At 35.8% G+C, this 22,335-nt stretch overlaps 1 protein-coding gene across 5 annotated transcripts in view; it reads left to right on the plus strand.

The window, feature by feature from the left end:
- Window positions 1–22,335, plus strand: part of LOC150106649 (uncharacterized) — a 366,314-nt gene that overhangs the window by 148,804 nt on the left and 195,175 nt on the right. For 4 of the 5 annotated variants that reach the window (XM_090393240.1, XM_090393244.1, XM_090393242.1 and 1 more), the window contains 2 exons: window positions 2,029–2,157; window positions 6,879–6,986. In XM_090393240.1, the coding sequence (XP_090249366.1) occupies window positions 2,029–2,157; window positions 6,879–6,986 (237 nt within the window). The remainder of the gene's footprint in view (window positions 1–2,028; window positions 2,158–6,878; window positions 6,987–22,335) is intronic. The other variant, XM_090393245.1, reaches the window with a different exon arrangement.

A 22,335-nucleotide genomic window follows, 5' to 3' on the forward strand; every position in this document is an offset into this window, starting at 1 on the left:
CAGATGATCATAGTAGATTCTTTTATTTTGTGGCAGTGTAGTTGTCCTCTGTGTAATACATTGAGCTATTATCCCATTCACTGTTACGATGTGTTTAGGAGAAATGAAAAGCTTGGCCTGAGTTGTTGTCTTTGTTGTTATTGACATCTCCAATATGATCTTTTTGTCTGATTTCCAAATTTCTAGATGTCTGCCCTATGTAGGAAAGATCACAAGAACATGGAATATTATAAATTCTAGGATGTTTGTTGAAAGGTTGTAGTCTTTAGATGAATGTAATAAACTTTATTAGCCAAAATAGCCTTGAAAGCCACTCTTTTATGTCATGAGATTTGAAGAGGCTGGTGATCTTGAGAGAAAAACTGAAGCAAGCTGCAATGCACCAGAGAACTTCGACGGTGTAGCGTTAATAGAAAAATCACTGGAATGTCATTAATGGGGAAAACTATTAGATGGTAGAAGCTTCAACCGAGTGGTTAGTGTGTCCGCTCTCCAGCCAAAAGGCTGCGGGTTCGAATCCTGCCGTGGGCATGGATGTTTGTGGTTGTCTGTGGAAATACTAGTATTAGTAGTGGGCGGTAGATGGTGTTGGTGTAGTTGTAGTTGGACTGAGTAGTGGAGACAGAGAGCTGTAGAGTAGGTGCCCTCCCTCGATGAGTCTTTGGACTCCCTGGAGGTGTCACATAATAATAAAATAATAAAATAAATATTTGGGATGGAAACAGAACTTTTGTAGAAGTCTTCTCTGTTGTTATCGAGAAGACAACTCTCCCACATGCATCATAGCATTGAACAGGGTAAGAGCTCCATGCCTTTTATAGCAGACAACTTCATTGCCTGCAACATAAAAGAATTTACTATGGTCATCTACTCACAAGGCACACTCAATAGAAACCAAGGAATGATCCTATATGATATTTGGAAATCGCTCATTAGATCTTTTCACACATCAGACTAACTTTTCATCCAACTATCGCACAACTATCGGTCAGCCAAACAATAGCTGACCCATGCAAGCTTCCACGCCCCATGTTTCTGTTTTTAATTTATTGTAATGGTTCCTACATGTTTCAGTATTTTTTCAGTAATATTATGGTTCATGTTAGCCATAATTTTTTTTGTTCATTCTAATCCTATCCCAGAAGAAGCTACAAGTATATTCGGTGAAACTAGTTGGTTTCATTTAATTGTATTAACAAGGCCAAATAAACCCAATATATTTCTTCTTATAATTTGATTTTACTGGTCAAAAATCTACATATTCTTCATCTACATAAATTCCTTTCTCCTTGATACTTCTGCATGTGTTGATATTTGTTATGTCTATTCATCTTCCAAGTCAAGATTGCATTGTCACTCTCATCATCTGGAGGCGAGGATGGCATATCAGTTGCAAACAGATCCTCTGATGCTAATACCAAATCCAAAACTCTTGACCTTATGTTCTCTCTGTTACATGTTGCCTAAGACATTTATCCCTCAAGAATTTAAGATATTCCATTCCCTTACTACTGTATGCTGTTTTCTCTGTCCAGTTTGTACTGCTATAGTTACAATTTCTTTTAATATCACTCACTTAACATTTGCCAAACTAATATGCCTAAACATTTCATGCTCATCACCCTCTGTGTTCCTTGACCTATAGTGCCATTTGCTTCCAAATTCTATACTCTGAGACAACTTGATAGATAAGAGGAGAGGTGATATGATTGAGATATATAAGTTAGTGAGAGGAGTATGTCATACAGACAACTATTGCATGGGAAATGGGTGATTGGAGAAAGAGAGGTCTTCAGAGAGTTTAGTTTCCAGTAGTGAGTCCTGTAACTCTATGGAGGTCTGGAATATTACCAACTGCATGATACTTATGTTGTCTGTTGCACCTTTATGTTTAAATGCTGTTTAAACTCACAAATTGCAATTGTTCAATGGAAAATTCAGGATTTATTATATTAGACACCATGTAATGCTTAAGTGGACTATGTTCGAGTATATTTATTTTCCATTTCATTTCAACAATTTTTATAGCATCTGGAGTATCAAGTACTGTTCAGCCAATTCCCAACAATAAAAATGCACAAACTGTTTCATCAAAAAAACCTGTTATAAATAAAAGTCCTGAAAGTAAACTTAAGAAAAACAGAATGCCTGGGAAAGGTAGGTTGCATTGTTTTAATTACTTTTTATTCATTTTTCTGCATTTGGAAAGGTTAGTTCTAGTTCTCATAATTTAATGTCTTCTTAGATATCATTCTCAAGTAGACTTGTGTTACCATATGAAGAGATATTTTTTGTATTTACCTGATTATATGATAGTCAAAATAATTTGTCATCAGAAATATAGAGTAAAAAAGATGAAATATGCCTTAAGAATACCATAACTATAAGTAAAAAATTATAATTCCATTATTAAAATAAAAATATAGCATGAAGCCATTATTTAAAAATTATATTATGTCTAAAACATGCATCTCTCTATTAAACTTCTAGAAATATAATAATGTAGTTGAGCAAGCATTCAGTGCATTGCCTAAGTATGACAGTAATGAACTGAGGAATATAGCAGAGGTGATGAATGACATGATGGCTGAGCTGTATAAGATAAAGAGTGTTGAGTAGTTTGTAAATATATAGAATGAATACGAGAACTATTACAGTGGTTTAAGAGAGATTTAGCATCTCCATAGTGCACCTCAAAGAATGACAGGACGTTGTGCCCTTCGAAGGAAAAAGACCTGAGTTTCACTCTCCATGATGAGAAGAATTTTTATGTGGCATTTCAGTTGAAAGTGAGTTAGCCAACTTCATACAATGGTAGGCAGGGTTTTTCATGACACACACATATAGACAAAAATACTGTTAGTGGCAATAGATGCCACGGTATGTAGATGGTAGCAGTGGCATTGTGTGTAGATAGAGGATTAAAAAGTGTGGATGGTGGTAGTTGTGTGGAGTAGAGTACCTGTGATGACAAGTCTTTGGTCTCCTTGGCAGTATTACTTATCATAATAATATACTGCTCTTGATTGGGCTTAATTTTTGGACATTTGGAACATTTATTGTTGAATGAAAAGAGAGAGAGAGAACATACAAATGGATAAAGAAAGATATACAAATGGATAAAGAAAATGAACAAGAAGAAGAAGGAGTGAATGGATCAGGAAATAAGCATACCGGGAATGGAATGAGAGATCTGTAGCATAGAGAATGGAGTAACTAGCATTACAAGAAATGGTGTGCATGAATCTCAGAGTACTATTTGATATTGCTAGCATGTTACACATAAGGTAGAAATTATTCTGATGGGGAAAGCAAGGAAGGTGAGATTATGGCCTAGTGAGTCAGTACAAAATAATAACAGCATGTGGTCATTTTTGTCTTTCAATGGATTGCTTATATCTGTTTCCTTTTGAGGAGTATCAAGAAATAAGGGTCATGAGTTATTGACATTGGCTGAGTTAATTTCAGTTTGCTCTAGGAATTTTCCAATAAAACTGGATGGCTGAAGATAATATATAGAATGGAACAGAAATGGATTTGTTATTTTGGATTATAGCCAAAGCAGGAATACAAATGGAATGATATGCAGTATAAATTTCTTGGAGGATAGAATGGACAATTAAGTGAATAATGCTAGCACAGGAATTATTTGCTCAAAGCAGAGATAGAAGAAAGTAATTATATATGTGTTCCAAGACTCCCCGCTGATACCTGAAACCTCAGATAGTAACGAACTCTATATATACTATGTTTTTTCCTATACATACTTACCTATGATAAAGTTTAATTTATAAATTAGGCACAGCATAACAATTATAACAATTATACGTTTTTTTTATTATTATTTATTTATTATTTTATGAACTCAATCATGTTTGATTGAGATAAATAGAACCAGAGGTTAATATAATGCTATCATTGTCCTGGAGATCAATTAAACAGCATATGATGCCAGCAGTGTGTGGTTTCAGACTGTTTTATTTGATGATGTCTCAGGACAGGACAGGACATTATGAATGAGGTATCACAATTGCCACTGTCACTAGCCACTGAGAGTGTTCACAAGTTATTGATGTTGGAGATGTTGTTTATTATTTTAACGGTATAATAGAACACAGAAACTAAGTAAATAATTAATTTATTAACTTAATGCTGATATTTCGCTGGTGTTATAACCAGCATCTTCAGAGCACAAAAACACTGTTTGTCACAATACGCGAGACTAAAACAACATGGTGTACTTAAACAAAATTGTAGCAGCAACACAAAGACTAGAGTCCTGATTTTGGCGCCCTCTATCTGAAAAAAAAAAAAAGCTATCATATATTACTAGAGTCCTAGAAAAGTGCTAGTTTTTTCTTAATATGACTGTCTCCCAGATCTTCGGCAAGTTAATACAGCCATATTTGTTGAGATTTGGAGTGTGTTTTAGGGCTTCTGTTCTTCGCCTCTAAGAACAATCTCTCTCTGATTTATATGGGTTTCTGTGTAGTACTTTTGTGTTTTTCCAGTTGATCCTGTGTGCAGGGGTATCCAGAGCATGGTCTGCTAGGCCCGACTTCCCATAATGATAATTCCGGATGTATCTTTTATGTTCGCTGATGCAGATGTTCACAGTTCTTCCTGTTTGACCGTAGTAGGCTTGATTGCATGAGCAGGGTACTTGGTAGACTCCTGGATGTGATAAAGAAGGAATGCTGTCCTTGGGTGAGCGGATGAGGGTGGCTAATTTGCTACATGGTCTGAATGTAGTGCGTAGTTTATGGTTATTGAGAATTCTTGAGATCTTTTCGGATGTGCCTTTAATGTAAGGGATGGTGACTGTTTTGTTGTAGTTCTCTGTGGTGGATGTTGGGAGGGGTTTCTTAGGAGTGTTTAGTATTTTGTTTATTTTATGTGGATTGTAGCCGTTGGGCAAGAAGGTGTGGCGTAAGTGAGTCAGTTCAGCAGTAAGAGCCTTGTCATTGGAACAGATTGCTCTCGCTCTATGAGTTAGTGTTTTTAATATGCCATATTGTTGAGAAGGATGATGGTGTGATTATTTGTGTAAGTATCTACCTGTATGTGTGAGTTTTCTAAAAACTGAGAATGATAAGGAACCATCTGGGAGACATGTGATGAGTGTATCCAGGAAGGGCAGACAGTTGTTGGCTTCCAGTTCCATAGTAAAGTGGATTTTTGGATGTTGGCTATTTAAATGTGCTAAGAATATTTTCAATGTCTCAGGGCCATGTGGCCAAATAGCAAGCACATCGTCAACATAGTGTAGCCAAAGTGTTGGTTTGAGAGTGGCTGTATTGATTGCTTGTTTTTCCAGGTGTTCTATGTAAAAGTTGGCTGGGGGGGGGGAATGGGGGAGCCCATGGCTGTCCCATCAATTTGTTTGTATTTTCCCTTTCCATGTGAAATATCCTGCATGTATTGTGAATTTGAATAGTTCAAATATATCAGGGGGGAAGTGTGACTTCAGTAGATTGAGGGTTTCTATTAGTGGTACATTTGTGAATAGTGAAGTGATGCCAAAGCTTACTATTAAGTCTGAGCTTTTTAGGGTAAGGTGTTGTAAGATGCTTTTTAGGTGTACTGAATTTTTGACAATTTTTGATGTTGGAGAGCTTGACAGGTTAGGATTTCAGTAAAAAATAATATATATCTGAAATTATAAAGGTGGGTAATTACATCAATATAATAGATGAAAACCAGTGAGGGAGAGTTAGTGACTGATTTGAATGCATCTGAAAGAAGTAGGTTACATCTGTATACCAAGAATTACATATATTGATAAAACATGAGTAAAAAGGGAAAAGTTATGCTAGAAGTATAAAGGTAAGTGGTGACCAAATCAATGAACAGTATAAGATGCAGGCTAGAAAAGCAACATTTATGATAAAAAAAGAGACTGTGCAGTATGAGAAGAGATCAGTCATGAAGGTTAAAGGAAATCCAAGGAAATCAAAGGAAATCACAGTTTTTTCTGTAATAAATAAAAGGACAGAAGGATCCCATTTGACGGTGACAAAATGATCACTTTGGAAGAGGTAGTAAAATTATTAAATGGCCGGTTTGTTAGTTTAAAGCCCAGAGGGTTAAGATATACTAGGACTAGGAATGAATGAAATGAATTGGGCTAGTGGTGCTAAACGCTAGAGATACTATCCATTTTTAGGGATGTGCTAAGGAGTTGACTTGGCTCTTTAATGAGCATTTTGCTCTAGCAAGGATCCAAGATGAGTGGAAAGAACATAAAATAGTTCTTGCAAAAGATTCTTTTCCTGCATAATTGCAACTATAATCAAGTTATTGGAGAGGGGGGGGGGGGTCGGTGAGTATCAGAATACAAGATTACTTGCATCTTTTGATAAAGTAACAAATGCTAAATAAGAGATGAGAGATAACAAATAGTAGATAAGAGAGAATTGTATACAAGCATGTAAGCAACACTCTTTTTCAATACACAATAATAGTATTGGAAAGCAGTATCTCAAAAAGGAGGAGAACTAGTGAGATGGCATATTTGCTTTTTTGCTTTTGATGATGACTTTAACATATGGATTGAATCATTAAGCAACTTTTGTTTATTTAAATCTGCTTCTGAAAAAGGTGTTTTAAGTGTCCATTAAACTTTCAAATATGCAAGTTAATTTACCCACTAGAAAGAATACATTATTGTGTGCCTTAAGAAGAATATAATGAATATATTTTATTATGTCCTTATGTTATCAGGTTTTAAAACCCAGCATGTAATTATAAATATTATTTTCTTTTTATTTATTTTGTTTATGATTTTAAAAAATGTTGCCTGTGTTCACTGTATATCTTTATTTTGAAGCATGCTGCGTGTGTTTTTTTTTTTACTGCTTCATTTTTTATTTCATTAGTTTATTCCTTTGGTTTTACTTCACGTATTCCTTGTCAAACTGGGTTTCAATATACACAACTTCCTAGATCAGTGCCTTCTCCGCTACAAAAAAGTCCAAATTCTAGAGGTCAGTATATTTTTCTATAAATATTCATATTCATTTCTAAAAATGATTACCTGATTAACGTAAACTTTTTTATTATTTATTCACACATTTTTATGTTATTTACACTTCATCAAATAAAATAGGATAACCTAGGACATATCTGTCCTAGGTGGTAGACAACTTTCATTACCTTGTGAAATGCAATTACCTTGCTCATTAGTGCCTTGAAATGGCTCATCATGTTTGGTTTTCAGTACCATTTCTCTGATTTTTGTTTTTCTTTCTTTCTTATATGCAGCATGTTCAGAACCGGCGCTAGGGTCTTTGCCTCCCACATGCAATTTCTATCTAAGCGCCCCTTGTAACGATCCGGGCGTGTGTAGTTCTTTTACAATAATAAAAATTTAAATTATTTGAAATTTCTTAAATAAATTTTGACAGAACAGCCACACGTTCTTTCACTAAATGTAACAAACCGGGGGTGTTGACTATGCAGGATAATCATTAAAAACACGAATATTCAAAAAATTCTCAAAAGTTAAAGCAAATTTTGATAAAGCCACTTCACTTTAATCATTGAATATAATGATACAGGGATTATAGCCTTCTCACCGACCCAAATCGCTAACAAAATTAAAATGAATTTTAATTAAAGTTAAAATTTATTTGAACTAAAGTTTAAAAAATTCTTGCATTTTACAAGTTACTAAATTCTTAGTAACTTGTAAAAATTTTTTAATAATTTTTATAAGTGGAACTATCTTTTAGAAAAATAAAATAAACTCAAGATAGATGAGAAAATAAGAAAACAATTCAGAAATAATTAGAACATTTAATATAAGTATTCGAAAAATAACATCTTTACAGAATAACAGAAAATAAATTAAATTACATAAATATACTTGAATTTTTTTTTTTATTTAGGGTTTTTGATTTCATATTCACAAAATATAAAAATATTTTGGAAAAATTTGGAGAAAAGAGCCAAGCCAATAATAATGACAAATACTTGTTGGATTTCTGCTCAGGAGATGGACTGGTTATTACTAACACCATGTTCCAACATAAAAATGTGCACAAATTCACATGGAGAGAAGAGGCTAGGAATAAGAAAAGTCTCATTGACTATGTTATTGTTGATAGTGATATTTTCTCACCTGGTGCAGGACACCAGAGTGTACAGAGGATTTGAAATTGGAAGTGATCACTATTTAGTCTTGAGCAGGATAAAATTGAATTTCATATTGAAAAGAACATGTAAGAAAATTTTAAAGCGAATAAAAGTTGAGCAGCTCTCAGATGTGAACTGTAGACTAAAATACACAAACATTATTCAAGAAAAAATGAAAGAGTTTGAGAACAGGAACCAAACCTTGGAGATTCAGTGGCAAGCCTTGAAGAAAACCCTGATTGATTCAGCCAGAGAGGCATGTGGTGAGGTTGTCTGCAACGATAGAAAAATCAGAACACCATGATGAACACAGGAAGTTAAAGAGGCAGCGAAGGAAAAGAAAAAAGCATATCAAAGGTTCCTGGCAAATAAGTCAGCTTTTGCTCTTAGAGAATACAGAGACAAATGTAAGAAAGCAAAACACTGTGTAAAACTAGCTAAACAAAAGTCATGGGAGGACTTTGGCAAGAACATAGAAAATAAATATCAAGAAGGTGGCAAAATATTCTGGAGGTTGTTGAAGAAGCTTAGAAATGGAGGAAAGAGTGCTGTAAAAGGAGTTAGAGATGATAAAGGTGAAATGAAAATGGGAGAAAAAGATATCCTTGAAGTATGGAGTAATTACTTAAAAAAATTGCTAAATGAAACAAGCAGTGATAGCACAGTGGTAAAAAAACATTCAACAGGCATACGGTCAGGAATACTTATCCATACTTGAAGTAGGAAAAAGCCATCAAAGGCTTGAAATGTGGAAAGACAGCAGGAATAAATGATATTCAACCAGAAATGCTGAAGTATGGTGATATAAAAGTCTTACAGTGGCTGCACTGCATAGTTCAGAAAGCCTTGACAGAGCTACGAAATCCCGATGATTTTGGAGTAGAGCTCTAATAGTACCCATATATAAAAAGGGAAATAAAACTGAATGTGAGAATTACAGAGGTATATCCCTACTGAGTGTTGCTGGCAAGATCTATGCAAGTATACTTGAGAAACGGTTGAGAAGAATTGTGGAAGTAAAACTTGCTGAAGAACAAGCTGGATTCAGGCCAAATAGAGGCTGTCAGGATCAGATCTACGTTGAGAAAGCATGGGAATATAACAAAGATCTGTATTTAAGTTTTGTCAGTCTGGAAAAGGCATATGACATGGTACCAAGAGAGAGGCTATTCAATACGCTACAGTTATATGGTGTGAATGGGACATTATATCAAGCAATACTTCCTCTGTATTTGAGTTGTAAGTCAGCAGTTAGAATTGAAGGAAGTACAGGAAGATGGTTTAATGTTAAATATGGTGTGAGACAAGGATGAACATTATCTCCTCTGTTATTCATTATCTATATGGATCACATTATGAGGGAAAGTGGTATTAAACCTGATATCAGAATTGGAGATGTTAATGTCAGATCTTTGCTTTATGTGGATGATGTTATATTTATTAATAAATCCGCTACAAGTTTGCAAGATTCCCTGACTAAATTGAATAACAGTTGTAATAGATATGGTATGAATGTCAGCATTGAAAAGACAAAGACAATGAAAATAGGTAGAATTTTTGAAAATGTCAACTGTGTTGTGAATGGGGAACCTGTGGAACAAGTAAAACATTTCAGCTACTTAGGCATGATTTTTACTGAAGATGGTAAATTAAATATGGAAATAGACAACAGAATCAACAAAGCTGGTATGGTAGGAAGTCAATTGAATAAATTCATATGGAATAAGAGAGAAATTAGTCGGAACACTAAATTAGCTGTATACAAGACAGTGTTTAAACCAGTTTTAACTTATGGATCTGAGAGCTGGGGCAGAAGTAAAACACTTGACCAAAGATTAGAGACCGCAGATATGAGAGTCCTGAGAAAGATTAGAGGCGTCAACAGATGGCATCAATGGCAATATCACATTAAAATCCAGGATATTAGGAAAGAACTTGACATTGTCAGCATCCAGGAATGCGTTAGCAGAACTAATCTCAGGTCGTATGGTCACTTAAACAGAATGGGCGAGGAAAGATTAGCAGAACAATTGTTCTCTGCCAGGTTGGCAGGAAAATGACCCAGAGGAAGACCAAGATATAGGTGGATTGATACGGTACAATGTGCCTTAGACGATAGAAATATAAGATCTGATAATGATAATATTGGAGTCTTGACAAGTAAGAAACTGATTTGGAGGAAAATTGTAGATATGAAGTTAGTAATGATGTAAATTTTTCATGTAGTTCTATCATATCCTGTACACCTCTTGAGGCTACATGTCAGGAATTTGATGATGATATTCACAAAATTAGAAATAATGGTCTTAATGTCTAATTCCGCACATATATAATTTTCAGTAGCTATTAACACCAAACTTTGTGACTTTTTCGTGACAAACCTTAAGTAGGTTTTAATCAATATCAACTTGGAAAAGGAACGTTCATTGCTCTCTACACTGACAGGTAATGTTAATAGTATTCTTAAAGCAGTTGAAAAGTAAGGGAAAGAAATTATTGGGCACAATAAAATTAAGAATATCGAAAGGGTTGTGAATATTTAAATTTTCCTTCCGAAAAATATCCTGGAAAGCACATAACTCGTCATATAGTTCTATTGCATTTACGTCTTTATTGTCGCCGTCCTTCAAGAGAATCTCTAAATCATCACAATTTTTTCATAGATCTTCGTTATTAATTTGTAGTAATATATACAAGAAATTGAAATTATCATATGTTTTTAGTTGTTCAAAACGTTCTATTTACAAACACATTGACGTCTGGAAGTGTGTAAAACACATTCACTCTAAATTTATCTTTTGGCGATTGTGGTGTTTCGTCATGATGCGTGTAGTTAAATTGTCGTGTCTCTTTTGTCATCGAACTTCCATACCAGTTTTAAATTCTTGTTCTCCATCCATCTCTTCACTCAGTTCTTTTGCCGTTTTTAGAACTTCTTTAAAATTTGTATCTGATCGATACTCTTGTAAGAATATTTTTAAGTTTTTGTTAGATTCTAAAGCAAGTGTAATGTTCATATTTTTGTCTTGAAGCATTTTACTCAAAGGGTTTATTCTGTTAAGTAAATCATGTCAAGTTATAAGACAGCAAATAAATTTGTAGTCCTTTATTTTAGCACATAATGTTTGTGATTCATGCTGAGTTTCTTTATTAAAAATTTCAAAAAGTGGATCGTAAATTTCCACTTACTGATATTGTAGAGGGCAGATTGCATTAAGTTTACTTTCCCATTGTGTTTCTGATGGCTGTTTCAACGTTAATTTTTTTACAAACTTTAAAAGGATTGCCCAACGTTTTTGAGAGAATGAAAAGAAATTGTATATTTCTTGAATAATTGCAAAGAAACTAATTGTATCTGCATTCACTTTGACTGCATCATTAATGATTAAATTTAGAGTATAAGCAGCACATGGCACGTTAAAAGCTCTAGGATTTTTGTTCAAAAGCAAATTTTGGAGCCCATATTTTTTCCCTTTCATATTTTCCCCATTGTTATACCCTTGACCTCGTATGTTTTCACTGGAAATTTTTCATTTTTCCAGTTGTACCATTAGTGTTGTACATAAACCACATCCTGTGGAATCTGATATATTTGCAAACCCTAAAAAGTTTTCCCTAATCTTGACAATTCCATTGTCACAGGAAACAAAGCGAATAATAATGGACATTTGTTCTGTTTTACTTGCATCAGGAGTGCAGTCCAAAATTGTGTAATAATATTTAGAATTTAGAATTTATAATAAAATTGTATCCCAGATTGCGTTACTTAAAGTTTCCAATATTTCACTTTGACTGTCTTTACTCAAATAGTGTACTCTATTGTTTCGTTATAGAGCCCTTTCAACATGATATTTCATAACACGATCAAACTTCGCAAACAGTTTGACTAATTTTAAAAAATTGCTGTTATTCCTTTCATATAATTTATCATATGATCCACTAAGTTTTGGCTACCAAGGAATTTTATAATTTCAATCAGGAGTTCTAAAACACTTGTTCAATGTTTCTTTTCCATTTCATACATGCTTTGAGTCTGGCAATCAATAGTAGTTTTGTTTTTTAAATTTTTATCAAGTTGCTTCCATTTTAAGAAATTTTTCATGTGAGTTAAACTAGTCTCATGTCTATGCAAAGTTGTACTTACATTTCTCCAATCGTTATAACCTTCTACAAGACTACTTGATTCAGTAGGTGCGAAAAGTTTGCAACAAAAGCAAAATACAGAATTTAAAGTTTCGGAATAAATGAGCCATGTCCTTGGCATGAGCTCCCCGTTTTTCATTTTCTGTTATAATGCGTCTCGCCAAATTTGCGAATATTTGTATCTCTGGGATATATTATATTGAACAGACCCCGTTTCAATTAAAACAACTCTTAATTTTTCATCAATATTTCCCCATTGACCTGGATCTAAATTTACAGAGACTAACAATGTGTTAGTTTTGTGGTCAACTACAACTAAATCTTCTCCTAACTGTTTTTCACTTGAATCATGCGTCTTGTTATCTTGTTCAATAGTTGCAATAGTACTTTCATGAAAACTGGATGATGTGCATGGTTCTTCAACTCTGATTTCTGATGTATCGATTTCGATGTATCTGCATCAGATTGTAACCAATCTGCATCAGAATATTTTAATATTTTAATAAATTTATTAAGAGCCCCAGTTTGTTTTTTAATATCTGCTTCTTTTGCAGCATGATGCTTATGGTTTTGTGCACCGGATAACTTTTTTAAAATTTTTGATTCTGTTTCTATTTTATACCCACAAGAAATTATTACACAACATGACACAGAGACGAAATAATAGTCCACACTGTGCTACTGTCAGTAGCTTACTAAGATGTGTATCATATGACTGGTTAACTAGCAACAAATGTTTTGTACGAAAATTCGTTTCTGCGCATAAAAACTGTTCACCATTTCACTTTAGATAGACTGCAGTAGACACAACAATCTGCAGGCAAGCATTTAGCCTGCTCTCTTGCTGCAAAATTGTAAACAGCCAGCTGATCAAAGAGGTGGCAATATACAATTTTTTTTAATTTTTATTCGATGTATCTGGCCTTATTTATTTTAATATTGATCATTCTAAGAATTTTTTTTTTTTTTATGATAAAAATTTTGTTTCTTAAAAACAAACTTATGAACCGTTCCCCTGGCAACGCCGCCCACATTCCCGCTTCCGCCAGCCCTGAGTATGTTTGTGCATGACACCCTACAGAGACATGCCAAATGTGTTATTGGAGACCTTGAGGTTTCCTCCTCTCCCCATTCAGAAGTACAGCAGTAAAGCAATAGGTTGGCTGCTATATTGTGCATGGGACTAAATCTTATGGTAACAGATCAGGCCTCTTGATTAGCCAGACAATAAATCAGCTTATGATGCCAGATCATGCCTTGAGGGAGTCTATGTATAATAGTTTGCATGGGGTACACTGTCAAGGCTATATAATGGACAGGGGAATGTATACTCTTTGTGTGGAGAAATGTCTACAGATCTTTCCTTCTTCACTGCAGTCCATACCCTTTAATTAACTATATAATTGAAACATACAGTTTATCATACACAATGTCAGTAGCACTGTGCAAATTAAAAAAAAAAAAAAAAAAAAAAAAAAACACCTCTTCTCAAGAATTCCCATTGCTATTGCAATAAATTCCATCATTTCACAAAATGCCAGCTCTTAATTTGGTTCATCTTGATTCTCATCAGTAATTTCTTCTCTCACTATCACTGCTTGCAAATCAATAAGTTCATTAGATAATTCCTTCTCCTCTTCCTTCTGCAGTTAACCTCTATTAACTACTCCACCTTGTTGGTAGAGTAGTTAATAGAGGTTAACTGCAGAAGGAAGGAATTTGCTACTCCAACTTGAAGTAGCAAATTTAAAATCTTAGCTATAACCTCTTATGATTCATCTGTTTTAAATCCTTCAAAGCTTTTAACATTGGCCACAAAAATTTACCTAAAGTGAAATATACTTGCATTTGAATGAGGAAGATGTAGGCATCTGGAGAGATTGCTATTCTGAACGAGTTGGTGCATCACAGGGTGGATGGTAGCAGGGGTGGCCTCTTGTGGGAATGGGTACTTGGGAGAAAGGGGAGATGACATCAGATAACACTGAGCCCAGTGGACTCTAGAGGGGATATTGCTGGGTATAGAAACAATGGCATTTTTATGCTTTACACCAATGCCAGGAGTATCTGGAATAAAGGAGAGGAATTGGTGGCACTGATAACATCAGCCTGACCAAAGATTATTGGGATCACTAAGACATTGGTTGACAGAGGAGGATATTATAACAAATAGAAGTAGCAGAGTACAGCATTTTTCAGCAGGAGAGGAAGGGAAAGAGTAGTGGTGGTGGAGTACTATTTATAATAAGTGATGACTTATGTCCTCTAAGAGTGGAGGCTTTGGAAGGCAGTGACACTAATGATTTTGAAAGCATATGGTGTGAGGTAGAGGGAGGCAAGACAGGATATTTAGTGGAGAGTAATTGCTACAAACTAGGGAGCATAGAGGGTGAGGAGCAGAGATGTTTATTCAGTTGAGCTTGGCAAGTTCAAAAAGAATGATTGTTATGAGAGATTTTAAATACAGCAGAATAAATTCGGAAGAGGAAACTGCATGTAATAATAAGGGAATAGAATTTCTAGAATTCTTGAGGGACAAATATCTTAGGCAACATGTAACAGAGGGAACTAGAGGTTCAAGAGTTTCGGATTTGGTCATAGCATCAGAAGAGTTGATAATAACTGAAATGACATCTCTCCCACCAGTTGTAGAGAGTGACCATGTGGTTTTGACTTGGTAGATGAATAGACATGCAGGAGTATCAAAGAGATGGGAACATATGTGGAATTATAAGGCAGGTGATTATAATAGTCTTAGATGTCAACTTGGGGAAGTTTCATGGAGGGAGGAATTGGAAGGCTGGGATATCATTAATGCTTGGGAAATTGTGAAGGAATATTGTTAGCAGCAATAGTAAGCTGTATTCCACGAGTGAAGAAGAGGACACAATTTGGAGTAAAGTGGATGACAAACAATATTAAACAGGAACTGCATGCGAAAAAGAAGCTATAGAAGAGATATAAGGAGACGGGTGAAGAGCAGATGCATGAAGAATATAAGACACAGGCCAGGAGAGTGACTAGTATGGTAAGGAAGGTGAAACTGGAATATGAGAAGAGATTGGCCCTAAGATCCAAAGAAAATCCTAGGGAATTTTTTAGCTATGTGGTCAGTAGGAGAAGAAATGACTGTGGAAGAATGACATTGTGGAATAAAAATGGGAACAGAGTGACTGATGCAGAGGACATAGTGGAATTGTTCAATGAACACTTTATTGGAGTATTTCATCCTGGAGGAGTAAATTTTAATACTAGAGGTAAAAGGCAGGTTCGAGGTTCAGAGGTGCAGGAGGATAGTGTGTTCCAGATGCTGAGTACTCTGGATGTCAGTAAAGCTGTGGGACTGGATGGTATTTCATGACTAGGTTTGAGAGAATGTGCTAAAGAACTGACAGGACCTGGCTTTTCAATGAAAGTCTGGCTGCTGGAAAGGTGCCCATGGAATGGAAGGAAGGTAAGATAGTGCCAATGCATACTTCTATTCCTGTTATTATATTCTCTTCTATCAACCACGTCTTAGTGATCCCTATAATCTGGAAGTGTCTAATTATAGGCCAGTTTGTGTGTCATCAGTAGTTGTTAAGATCTTGGAGAAATTAGTGAGGAACCATATATAGCATTGAGTAGATGAGGGTAATGTTATCTGTGAGAGTCAACATGGATTTGTGAAGAGTTGCTCTTGTTTTAGTAATATGCTAGCCTTTTATAATAAAGTTACAAGAGCAGTAGATGAGGGAAAGGCATATACTGCCATTTTCTTGGACTTAGCAAAGGCATTTGACAAGGTGCCACATGATAAGCTGATATTTAAGTTGCAGCACATGGGTCTGAATGTCAGGTTGGTCAACTGGATTCAGGATTGGCTGTCCGATAGGTATCAGAGAGTTGTGTATGGTGGGGCAGTTTCAAGGAGGCAGAGGGTTACAAGTTAGGTCCCACAGGACTCAGTACTGGGACCTGTATTGCTTAATCTTTATATCAATGACATTGTCAGCGGATTGCAAGGGAATATTCAGTTGTTTGCAGATGATGCGAAGCTGGGAAGGGTTATTAGTAATAGTGCAGATGTCGTAGCCCTGCAAGAGGATTTGAATAAGCTAGACAGATGAGCAAATGAATGGGGAATGTTAGTTTAATGCAGCAAAATGTAAGGTCTTGAGATTTGGGACACATCGATGGGACACTGCAGCTATTGGAGGAGCTATATTGAAGGAAGTAGGGGAGACAAGAGATCTGGGGTTGATGATTGATAGAAACCTGAAATTTTGGGGACATATTGCAAAGGTGGTGAAGGTAACACAGAGGATTGCTGCAATAATGAGAAGGACACTAACCTGCAGAGATAAAAGAGTTATTATTCCATTGTATAAGACTCTGATCAGGCCACACTTAGACTATTGTTCACAGATTTGGTCCCCAGGATTTGAAGGGGATAAATGGATACAAAGTGGAAAGGGTACAAAGGCTAATAACAAAGATGGTTTCAGGACTGTACAATGTTAGTTATTAGGATCGGCTGAGGGAATGTGGACTGCAGAGTTTGGTGGATAGAAGAAGGAAAGGTGATATGATTGAGACTTTTAAACTGTTGTGAGGTGGTTACAGGATTGACACTGGGGAGTTCTTTCACTTCGTTGAATAGTGGGAAGGAGTGATGACAAGGGGCCATCCCTGGAAGTTATTATTATTATTTGACACCTCCAGGGAGTTCAAAGACTCATCGAGGGAGAGTGTGCCAACAGCATCGAACGATTGGTCCCCTTCCAACTACTAACCACACTCAAACTTACTTAACTGAGCCATTAGTAGCAGAGTCTCTACCAATCGACCAACCTTTGTCGCAAACTTATGAAAGGAAACTGTGAGCAAGAGGGTGAGGAGTGGTTTCTTTGCATGGAGGGTGGTTGAACCATGGAATGCATTGCCTGATAGAGTCGTGAGAGCGAGAACGGTCAGTGAGTTTAAGGAGTGGTATGATAGACTTTGTGTTTCCTAGGAGGGATCACCCACGATGAGTCTTGATAGACTTTGTGTTTCTTAGGAAGGCCCTCCCGCAATAAGTCTTTTGACTCCATGGAGGCCCGAATAATAATTATAATAATAATAATAATAAAATCTGAATCTGAACGATTGTGTGTCTCTCTCTCTCAAAAGTTTGAGAGATTCTTATGTAACCATCAAAAATAGTTTGAATAATATTTTAATAATATTATTTATTAATATTAATTTCTGGCACACTGCAACAGTTTTTAATTGGTAAACCAGCGACTGCTGTATGTACCATGTATTCCCATTCATTTGATTTGCTTGTTTCTACACATTGATGATGTACTGTTATTTTCAGTACAAAATATCTGTACTTTCATTTCATTAAAGTTAATTACTCTGGTTATCATGTAATTTATTGTTTATAGTCATGCCACAGGTACCTTTAAAGAAAAACAATACTTAGTCTTTATTTGAGTTGTAAGTCTGCAGTTAGAATTGAAGGAAGTACAGGAAGATGGTTGGTTGTTAAATCTAGTGGAGATAATGTACCTCCTCAGACGAGGAGGTACATTATCTATATGGATGACAGTATGAAGGAAAATGGTATTAAACCTGATTTCAAAATTGGAGATGTTAAACTCACTCTTTACTTTATTCAGATAATGTTATACTTTTAAATAAATCTGGTACAAGTCTGCAAGATTTCCTGACTAAATTGAATGACTGTTGTAAGAGATTTGGTATGAAGGTCAGCAATAACAAGACAAAGATAATGAAAATATCAACTGCATTGTGAATGCAAAACCTATAGAATAAGTAAAACATTTCATCTACCTAGGCACAATTTTTAGTGAAGATGGTAAATTAAATGTGGAAACAGATAACGGAATCAACAAAGCTGGTATGGTAGGAAATCAACTGAATAAATTTATATGGAATATGAGAGAAATTTGCCAAAACACTAAATTAGCTGTATACAAGATGGTGCTCGAACTAATTTTAGCTTGTGGATCTGAGAGATGGGTTAGAAATAAAACACTTGACCAAAGACTAGAGACCAGAGATATGAGAGTCCTGAAAAAGATTAGAGGCATGAACAGATGGCATCAGTGGCAATAGCGTATTAAAAACAAGGATATTAGGAAAGAACTTGACATTGTTAGCATCCAGAGCTAATCTCAGATGGTATAGTCACTTAAACAGAATGGGAGAGGAAAGATTAGCAAAACAAGTGTTCTCTGCCAGGTTGACAGGAAAAAAAAACTTAGAGGAAGACCAAGATGTAGGTGGATTGATACAGTGAAAAGTGCCTTAGAAGACAGAAATATAAGATCTGATAATATTAGAGTCTTAATAGGTAACTGATTGATTTGTAGGAAAATTGTAGATAGGAAGTTAGCGATGAGGTATGTTTTTCATTTAGTACTATCATATCCTGTATACCTCCTGAGGGTAATTTCAGGAATTTAATGATAATGATGATGAACTTGACATTGCTAGCATTCAAGAATGTGTCAGCAGAGCTAATCTAAGGTGATATGGCTTCTTAAATAGGATGGGAAGAACTCAAAGGAAAACCAAGGTCTAGGTGAATTGATTCAGTCAGAAGTGCCTTAGAAGTACGAAATATTAAATATAAGAATATTGGATTTCTCACAAGTAATAGTCTAATATGAAGGAAAATTGTTGATAGGATATTATTCATAATGTCAACTTAATCATGTAGGGCTGTCATAGTAACCTGAATACCCCTTGAAGGTACATATCTGGAAATTGATGATGATATTGTCTAATGCAACAGAAATAAGCAATTATGTTATCATTTCAGAAGGTCTCTACTGTCACACACAAAATTCATCAAACTGTGCCTAAACCAATTTACCATTTTCTTACTCATTACACCTTCAGGCAATACATTCCTCTGATCAATGTGAAGCTAAATTATATTTCAAAAGCCTTTGACATATAGCTACACAGCAAGTTGATAAATTATTTACAGATGAGGTCACATAACAGATTAGTGGGTTAGGTGATTTGTTGTTATACTGATATCACCAGCATTGCTGCTGTATGTATGGGGGAGTCTCATCCAGAAAGAGGAAAGGCAACTGGATCTGTATCCACTAATCCATGTGTGGCCTGCTAAAGTTCATCAAAATCTGTCTCTCCTTTATATTTTCTCATTACACTTTCAGGCATTATATTCATTTGATCAACTATTTTCCAATCAAAGAACCAGTTTTTCACACCTTCCTGATGCAGTGTCAATGATTTTTTTTTTTTTTCATGGAGAACCCACTCACAATAGGTTTATCAACCTATAGTACACTAATACTGTGGATGAGCAATAAGGAACTTATTCACATTTGATTTGAAAAACTGTGGATTGTATTGCTTGGGAAGCATGTTGTTTCGAAGGGCAGCAATGAAAGGGATACATGAAGAAGAGGAGAAATTTGGTGGATTTGGAGATGAACTGTGATTTGATGTTGATTAGCTGCTGCATACATACATATGGATGTATTTGCAAGAGGGGGTGGGGGATTATTAATGCTAATTCTGATGAATAGCAACCATAGAAGTATTTATAGAAGATGCAGGCTGCCAAGATTGAATTTAATGCCTGTGCAAAAGTGAATGAGCATATTAGTGAGAGAGGGGGTCATCAATCATACTGCTATTTTCTGTATAGAATCCAGTATTTTCAGGGAGCTCTTAGGGACACTATCCCAGATATGAGAGCAGTATTCAATGGTTGGACATATTTGTAATTTGTATAGGATTAAGAGCTATTTGGAGTTAAAATAATGCCTCAAGTGAATGCGAGAGCCCATTATTTTGGATGCAGAGGAGGCAATATTTGTGATATGTTTGTGCCAAGAAAGATTAGAGGTTAGAGTTATTCTGAGAAGATGAATCTTATCTTGAATAGAGATTTGAGTATTGCCAAGGATAAGATTGGAACAACATGGTTCTTTTTTTGTGGGAAATAAGGCAAAGCTGTGTTTTGCTAGCATTGAAATTGATAATGTTATCAACTTATCAAGATAATGTTATCCAAACCCCATTGATGAATACTTTGGAGATTGGAATTTAAGGTAGTAGAGTTCTGAAGGTTGTAGTGGTTTGTGCTTTGCAGGGTTTGTTAAAAAAAAAGGAGGAGTGCAACATCATCAACAGAACTGTGTACTGGATTGACAGTCAGCTAGAGTAGATCATTTATGTATAGAAGGAAGAGAGAGAGTGGGTAAGAGAACAGAACCTTGTGGGACCCCAGTGTTAGTTGTATAGATAGAAGATAAAATGCCATCCACCATCACTCAAAGTGAGCATCTGGCCAGATAGCTGGCTACCCAATTGCAGAAGGCAGAGGGAAGACTGAATGATGGGAGTTTTCTTAACAGACATCTGTTCCAAACTCAGTCAATAAGCCTTGGAGATATCAAGAGCCACTTGAGATTCGCCAAACCTTTCCATTGTGTTTGTCCAGAGGTGGGTGATATAGATTAGTAGTCTTGATAAGTCTTCAAGGTAGTGTAGGAGTTGGCCATTTGTGATTCTTTCCATTATAGAGAGAATTGAGTTGAGAGAAATTGAATGGTAGTTTGATGGTAAGGATTTGTCACCCTTCTTAGGAATAGGTTGTATATGGGCTAGTTTCCAGCCTGCAGGATAGATACCAATGGAATAAGAAAGTGGGAGTTAGCTCTGTGGCACAGACCTTTAGAACAATTGGAGGGATGCCATTAAGGCAAGCAGATTTTTTGGCATCCAGTTTGAGTAGAATGTTTTTTTTTTATGTCTTTCTGGCCAAAGGTCAAATGCAACATTGATTGGGTGTTTGGAATAGTTGGGGAACATTTACTATGATCAGCTATGTAAGAATTGGAGGAGTAGTAGAAAGCCAGGAGATTGGCTTTTTCTTTGGGTAATGATGATGCAACAATACCATCTGGAATGTAATAGTGATGGGAGTAGTGTTGGGCAGAAGTTACGACTGATAGTTTTGGTTATAACCCAGAAGTCATGACTGCCATTTGAGCAGGATGCAAGTTTCCTGCTTTTAGGTCTCTTGAAATAAGTTTTCAATGTGGTGATAATTTTCTTGCAGCTATTCCGAGCTTTGGTGTAAGCTGTATATATTGTGGTCTAAGGATGCAGTTTTGGGTGCAAGCCAGTTTGTGGTATGCATGACTCTTCTTTTGTACAACCTTACACACCTCTGAGAGAACCAAGGCTTAGATCTGCACTACATTGTGGTCTAAGGATGCAGTTTTGGGTGCAAGCAGTTTGTGGTATGCACAACTCTTCTTTTGTACAACCTTACACACCTGTGAGAGAACCAAGGCTTAGATAGAGAACAAGAATTTAGGGTGAAGCTGGGAATAAATGTTTCCATGCCAATGAGTATTATTTTGCTGATTCTTTCTGCACATAGGTTTAGCTCAAGTGGGCGGAAACAGTAATCTGACCAAGGAAATGAATAGAAGTTTCAAAGATCATCATTCAAAGAGAAAGCAGAGTTGGGTAGTGTGTGAGGAAGTTGAGATTTGAGTTTCTGTTAGAAGCAGATTAGGTTTTGCGGAATGAGGGTGGAAGTGAACATTGTTAAGGTCAGAACCGAGGCCACGTATATATGTGAAATGGATCTGGAAGGTTCTGTGAAGTTTGCATGGGTCCCACACGTTCCCTATGCAGGAATCAGGTTTCCAAACTGGTTATTTACACAGTTTGATTTTCTTGCTAGTATCCCTTCTTTATAATTGACTGTCCATGCATCTTCTCCACTTTGACGCTTCTCTTCCGTTCTTATCGTAACTGCCGCCTTTTTCGTACTATGCATAGGTCAGATCTGGCCAGGCTCATACACATGATGCAGGACTGTTGCCTTTCAACTTGCTGTTCATAGCCAATTTGAACGACAGGGTATCGAAGGTCACCTTTATTAACTGCGGGAAGTTCGTCCCATTGGTGGTAGATAGTATAGTGTACGAGTATATAGCATGGATGATAGTTGAACGATTACATAGTATTCTTCATAACAATTGTCCACAAACAGTATCTTCT

Source organism: Typopeltis vanoorti, chromosome 5 (assembly GCF_054136105.1).
Source record: "Typopeltis vanoorti isolate ZY-2024b chromosome 5, IOZ_Tvanoo_1.0, whole genome shotgun sequence".
In the NCBI taxonomy this organism is placed as follows: domain Eukaryota; kingdom Metazoa; phylum Arthropoda; class Arachnida; order Uropygi; family Thelyphonidae; genus Typopeltis; species Typopeltis vanoorti.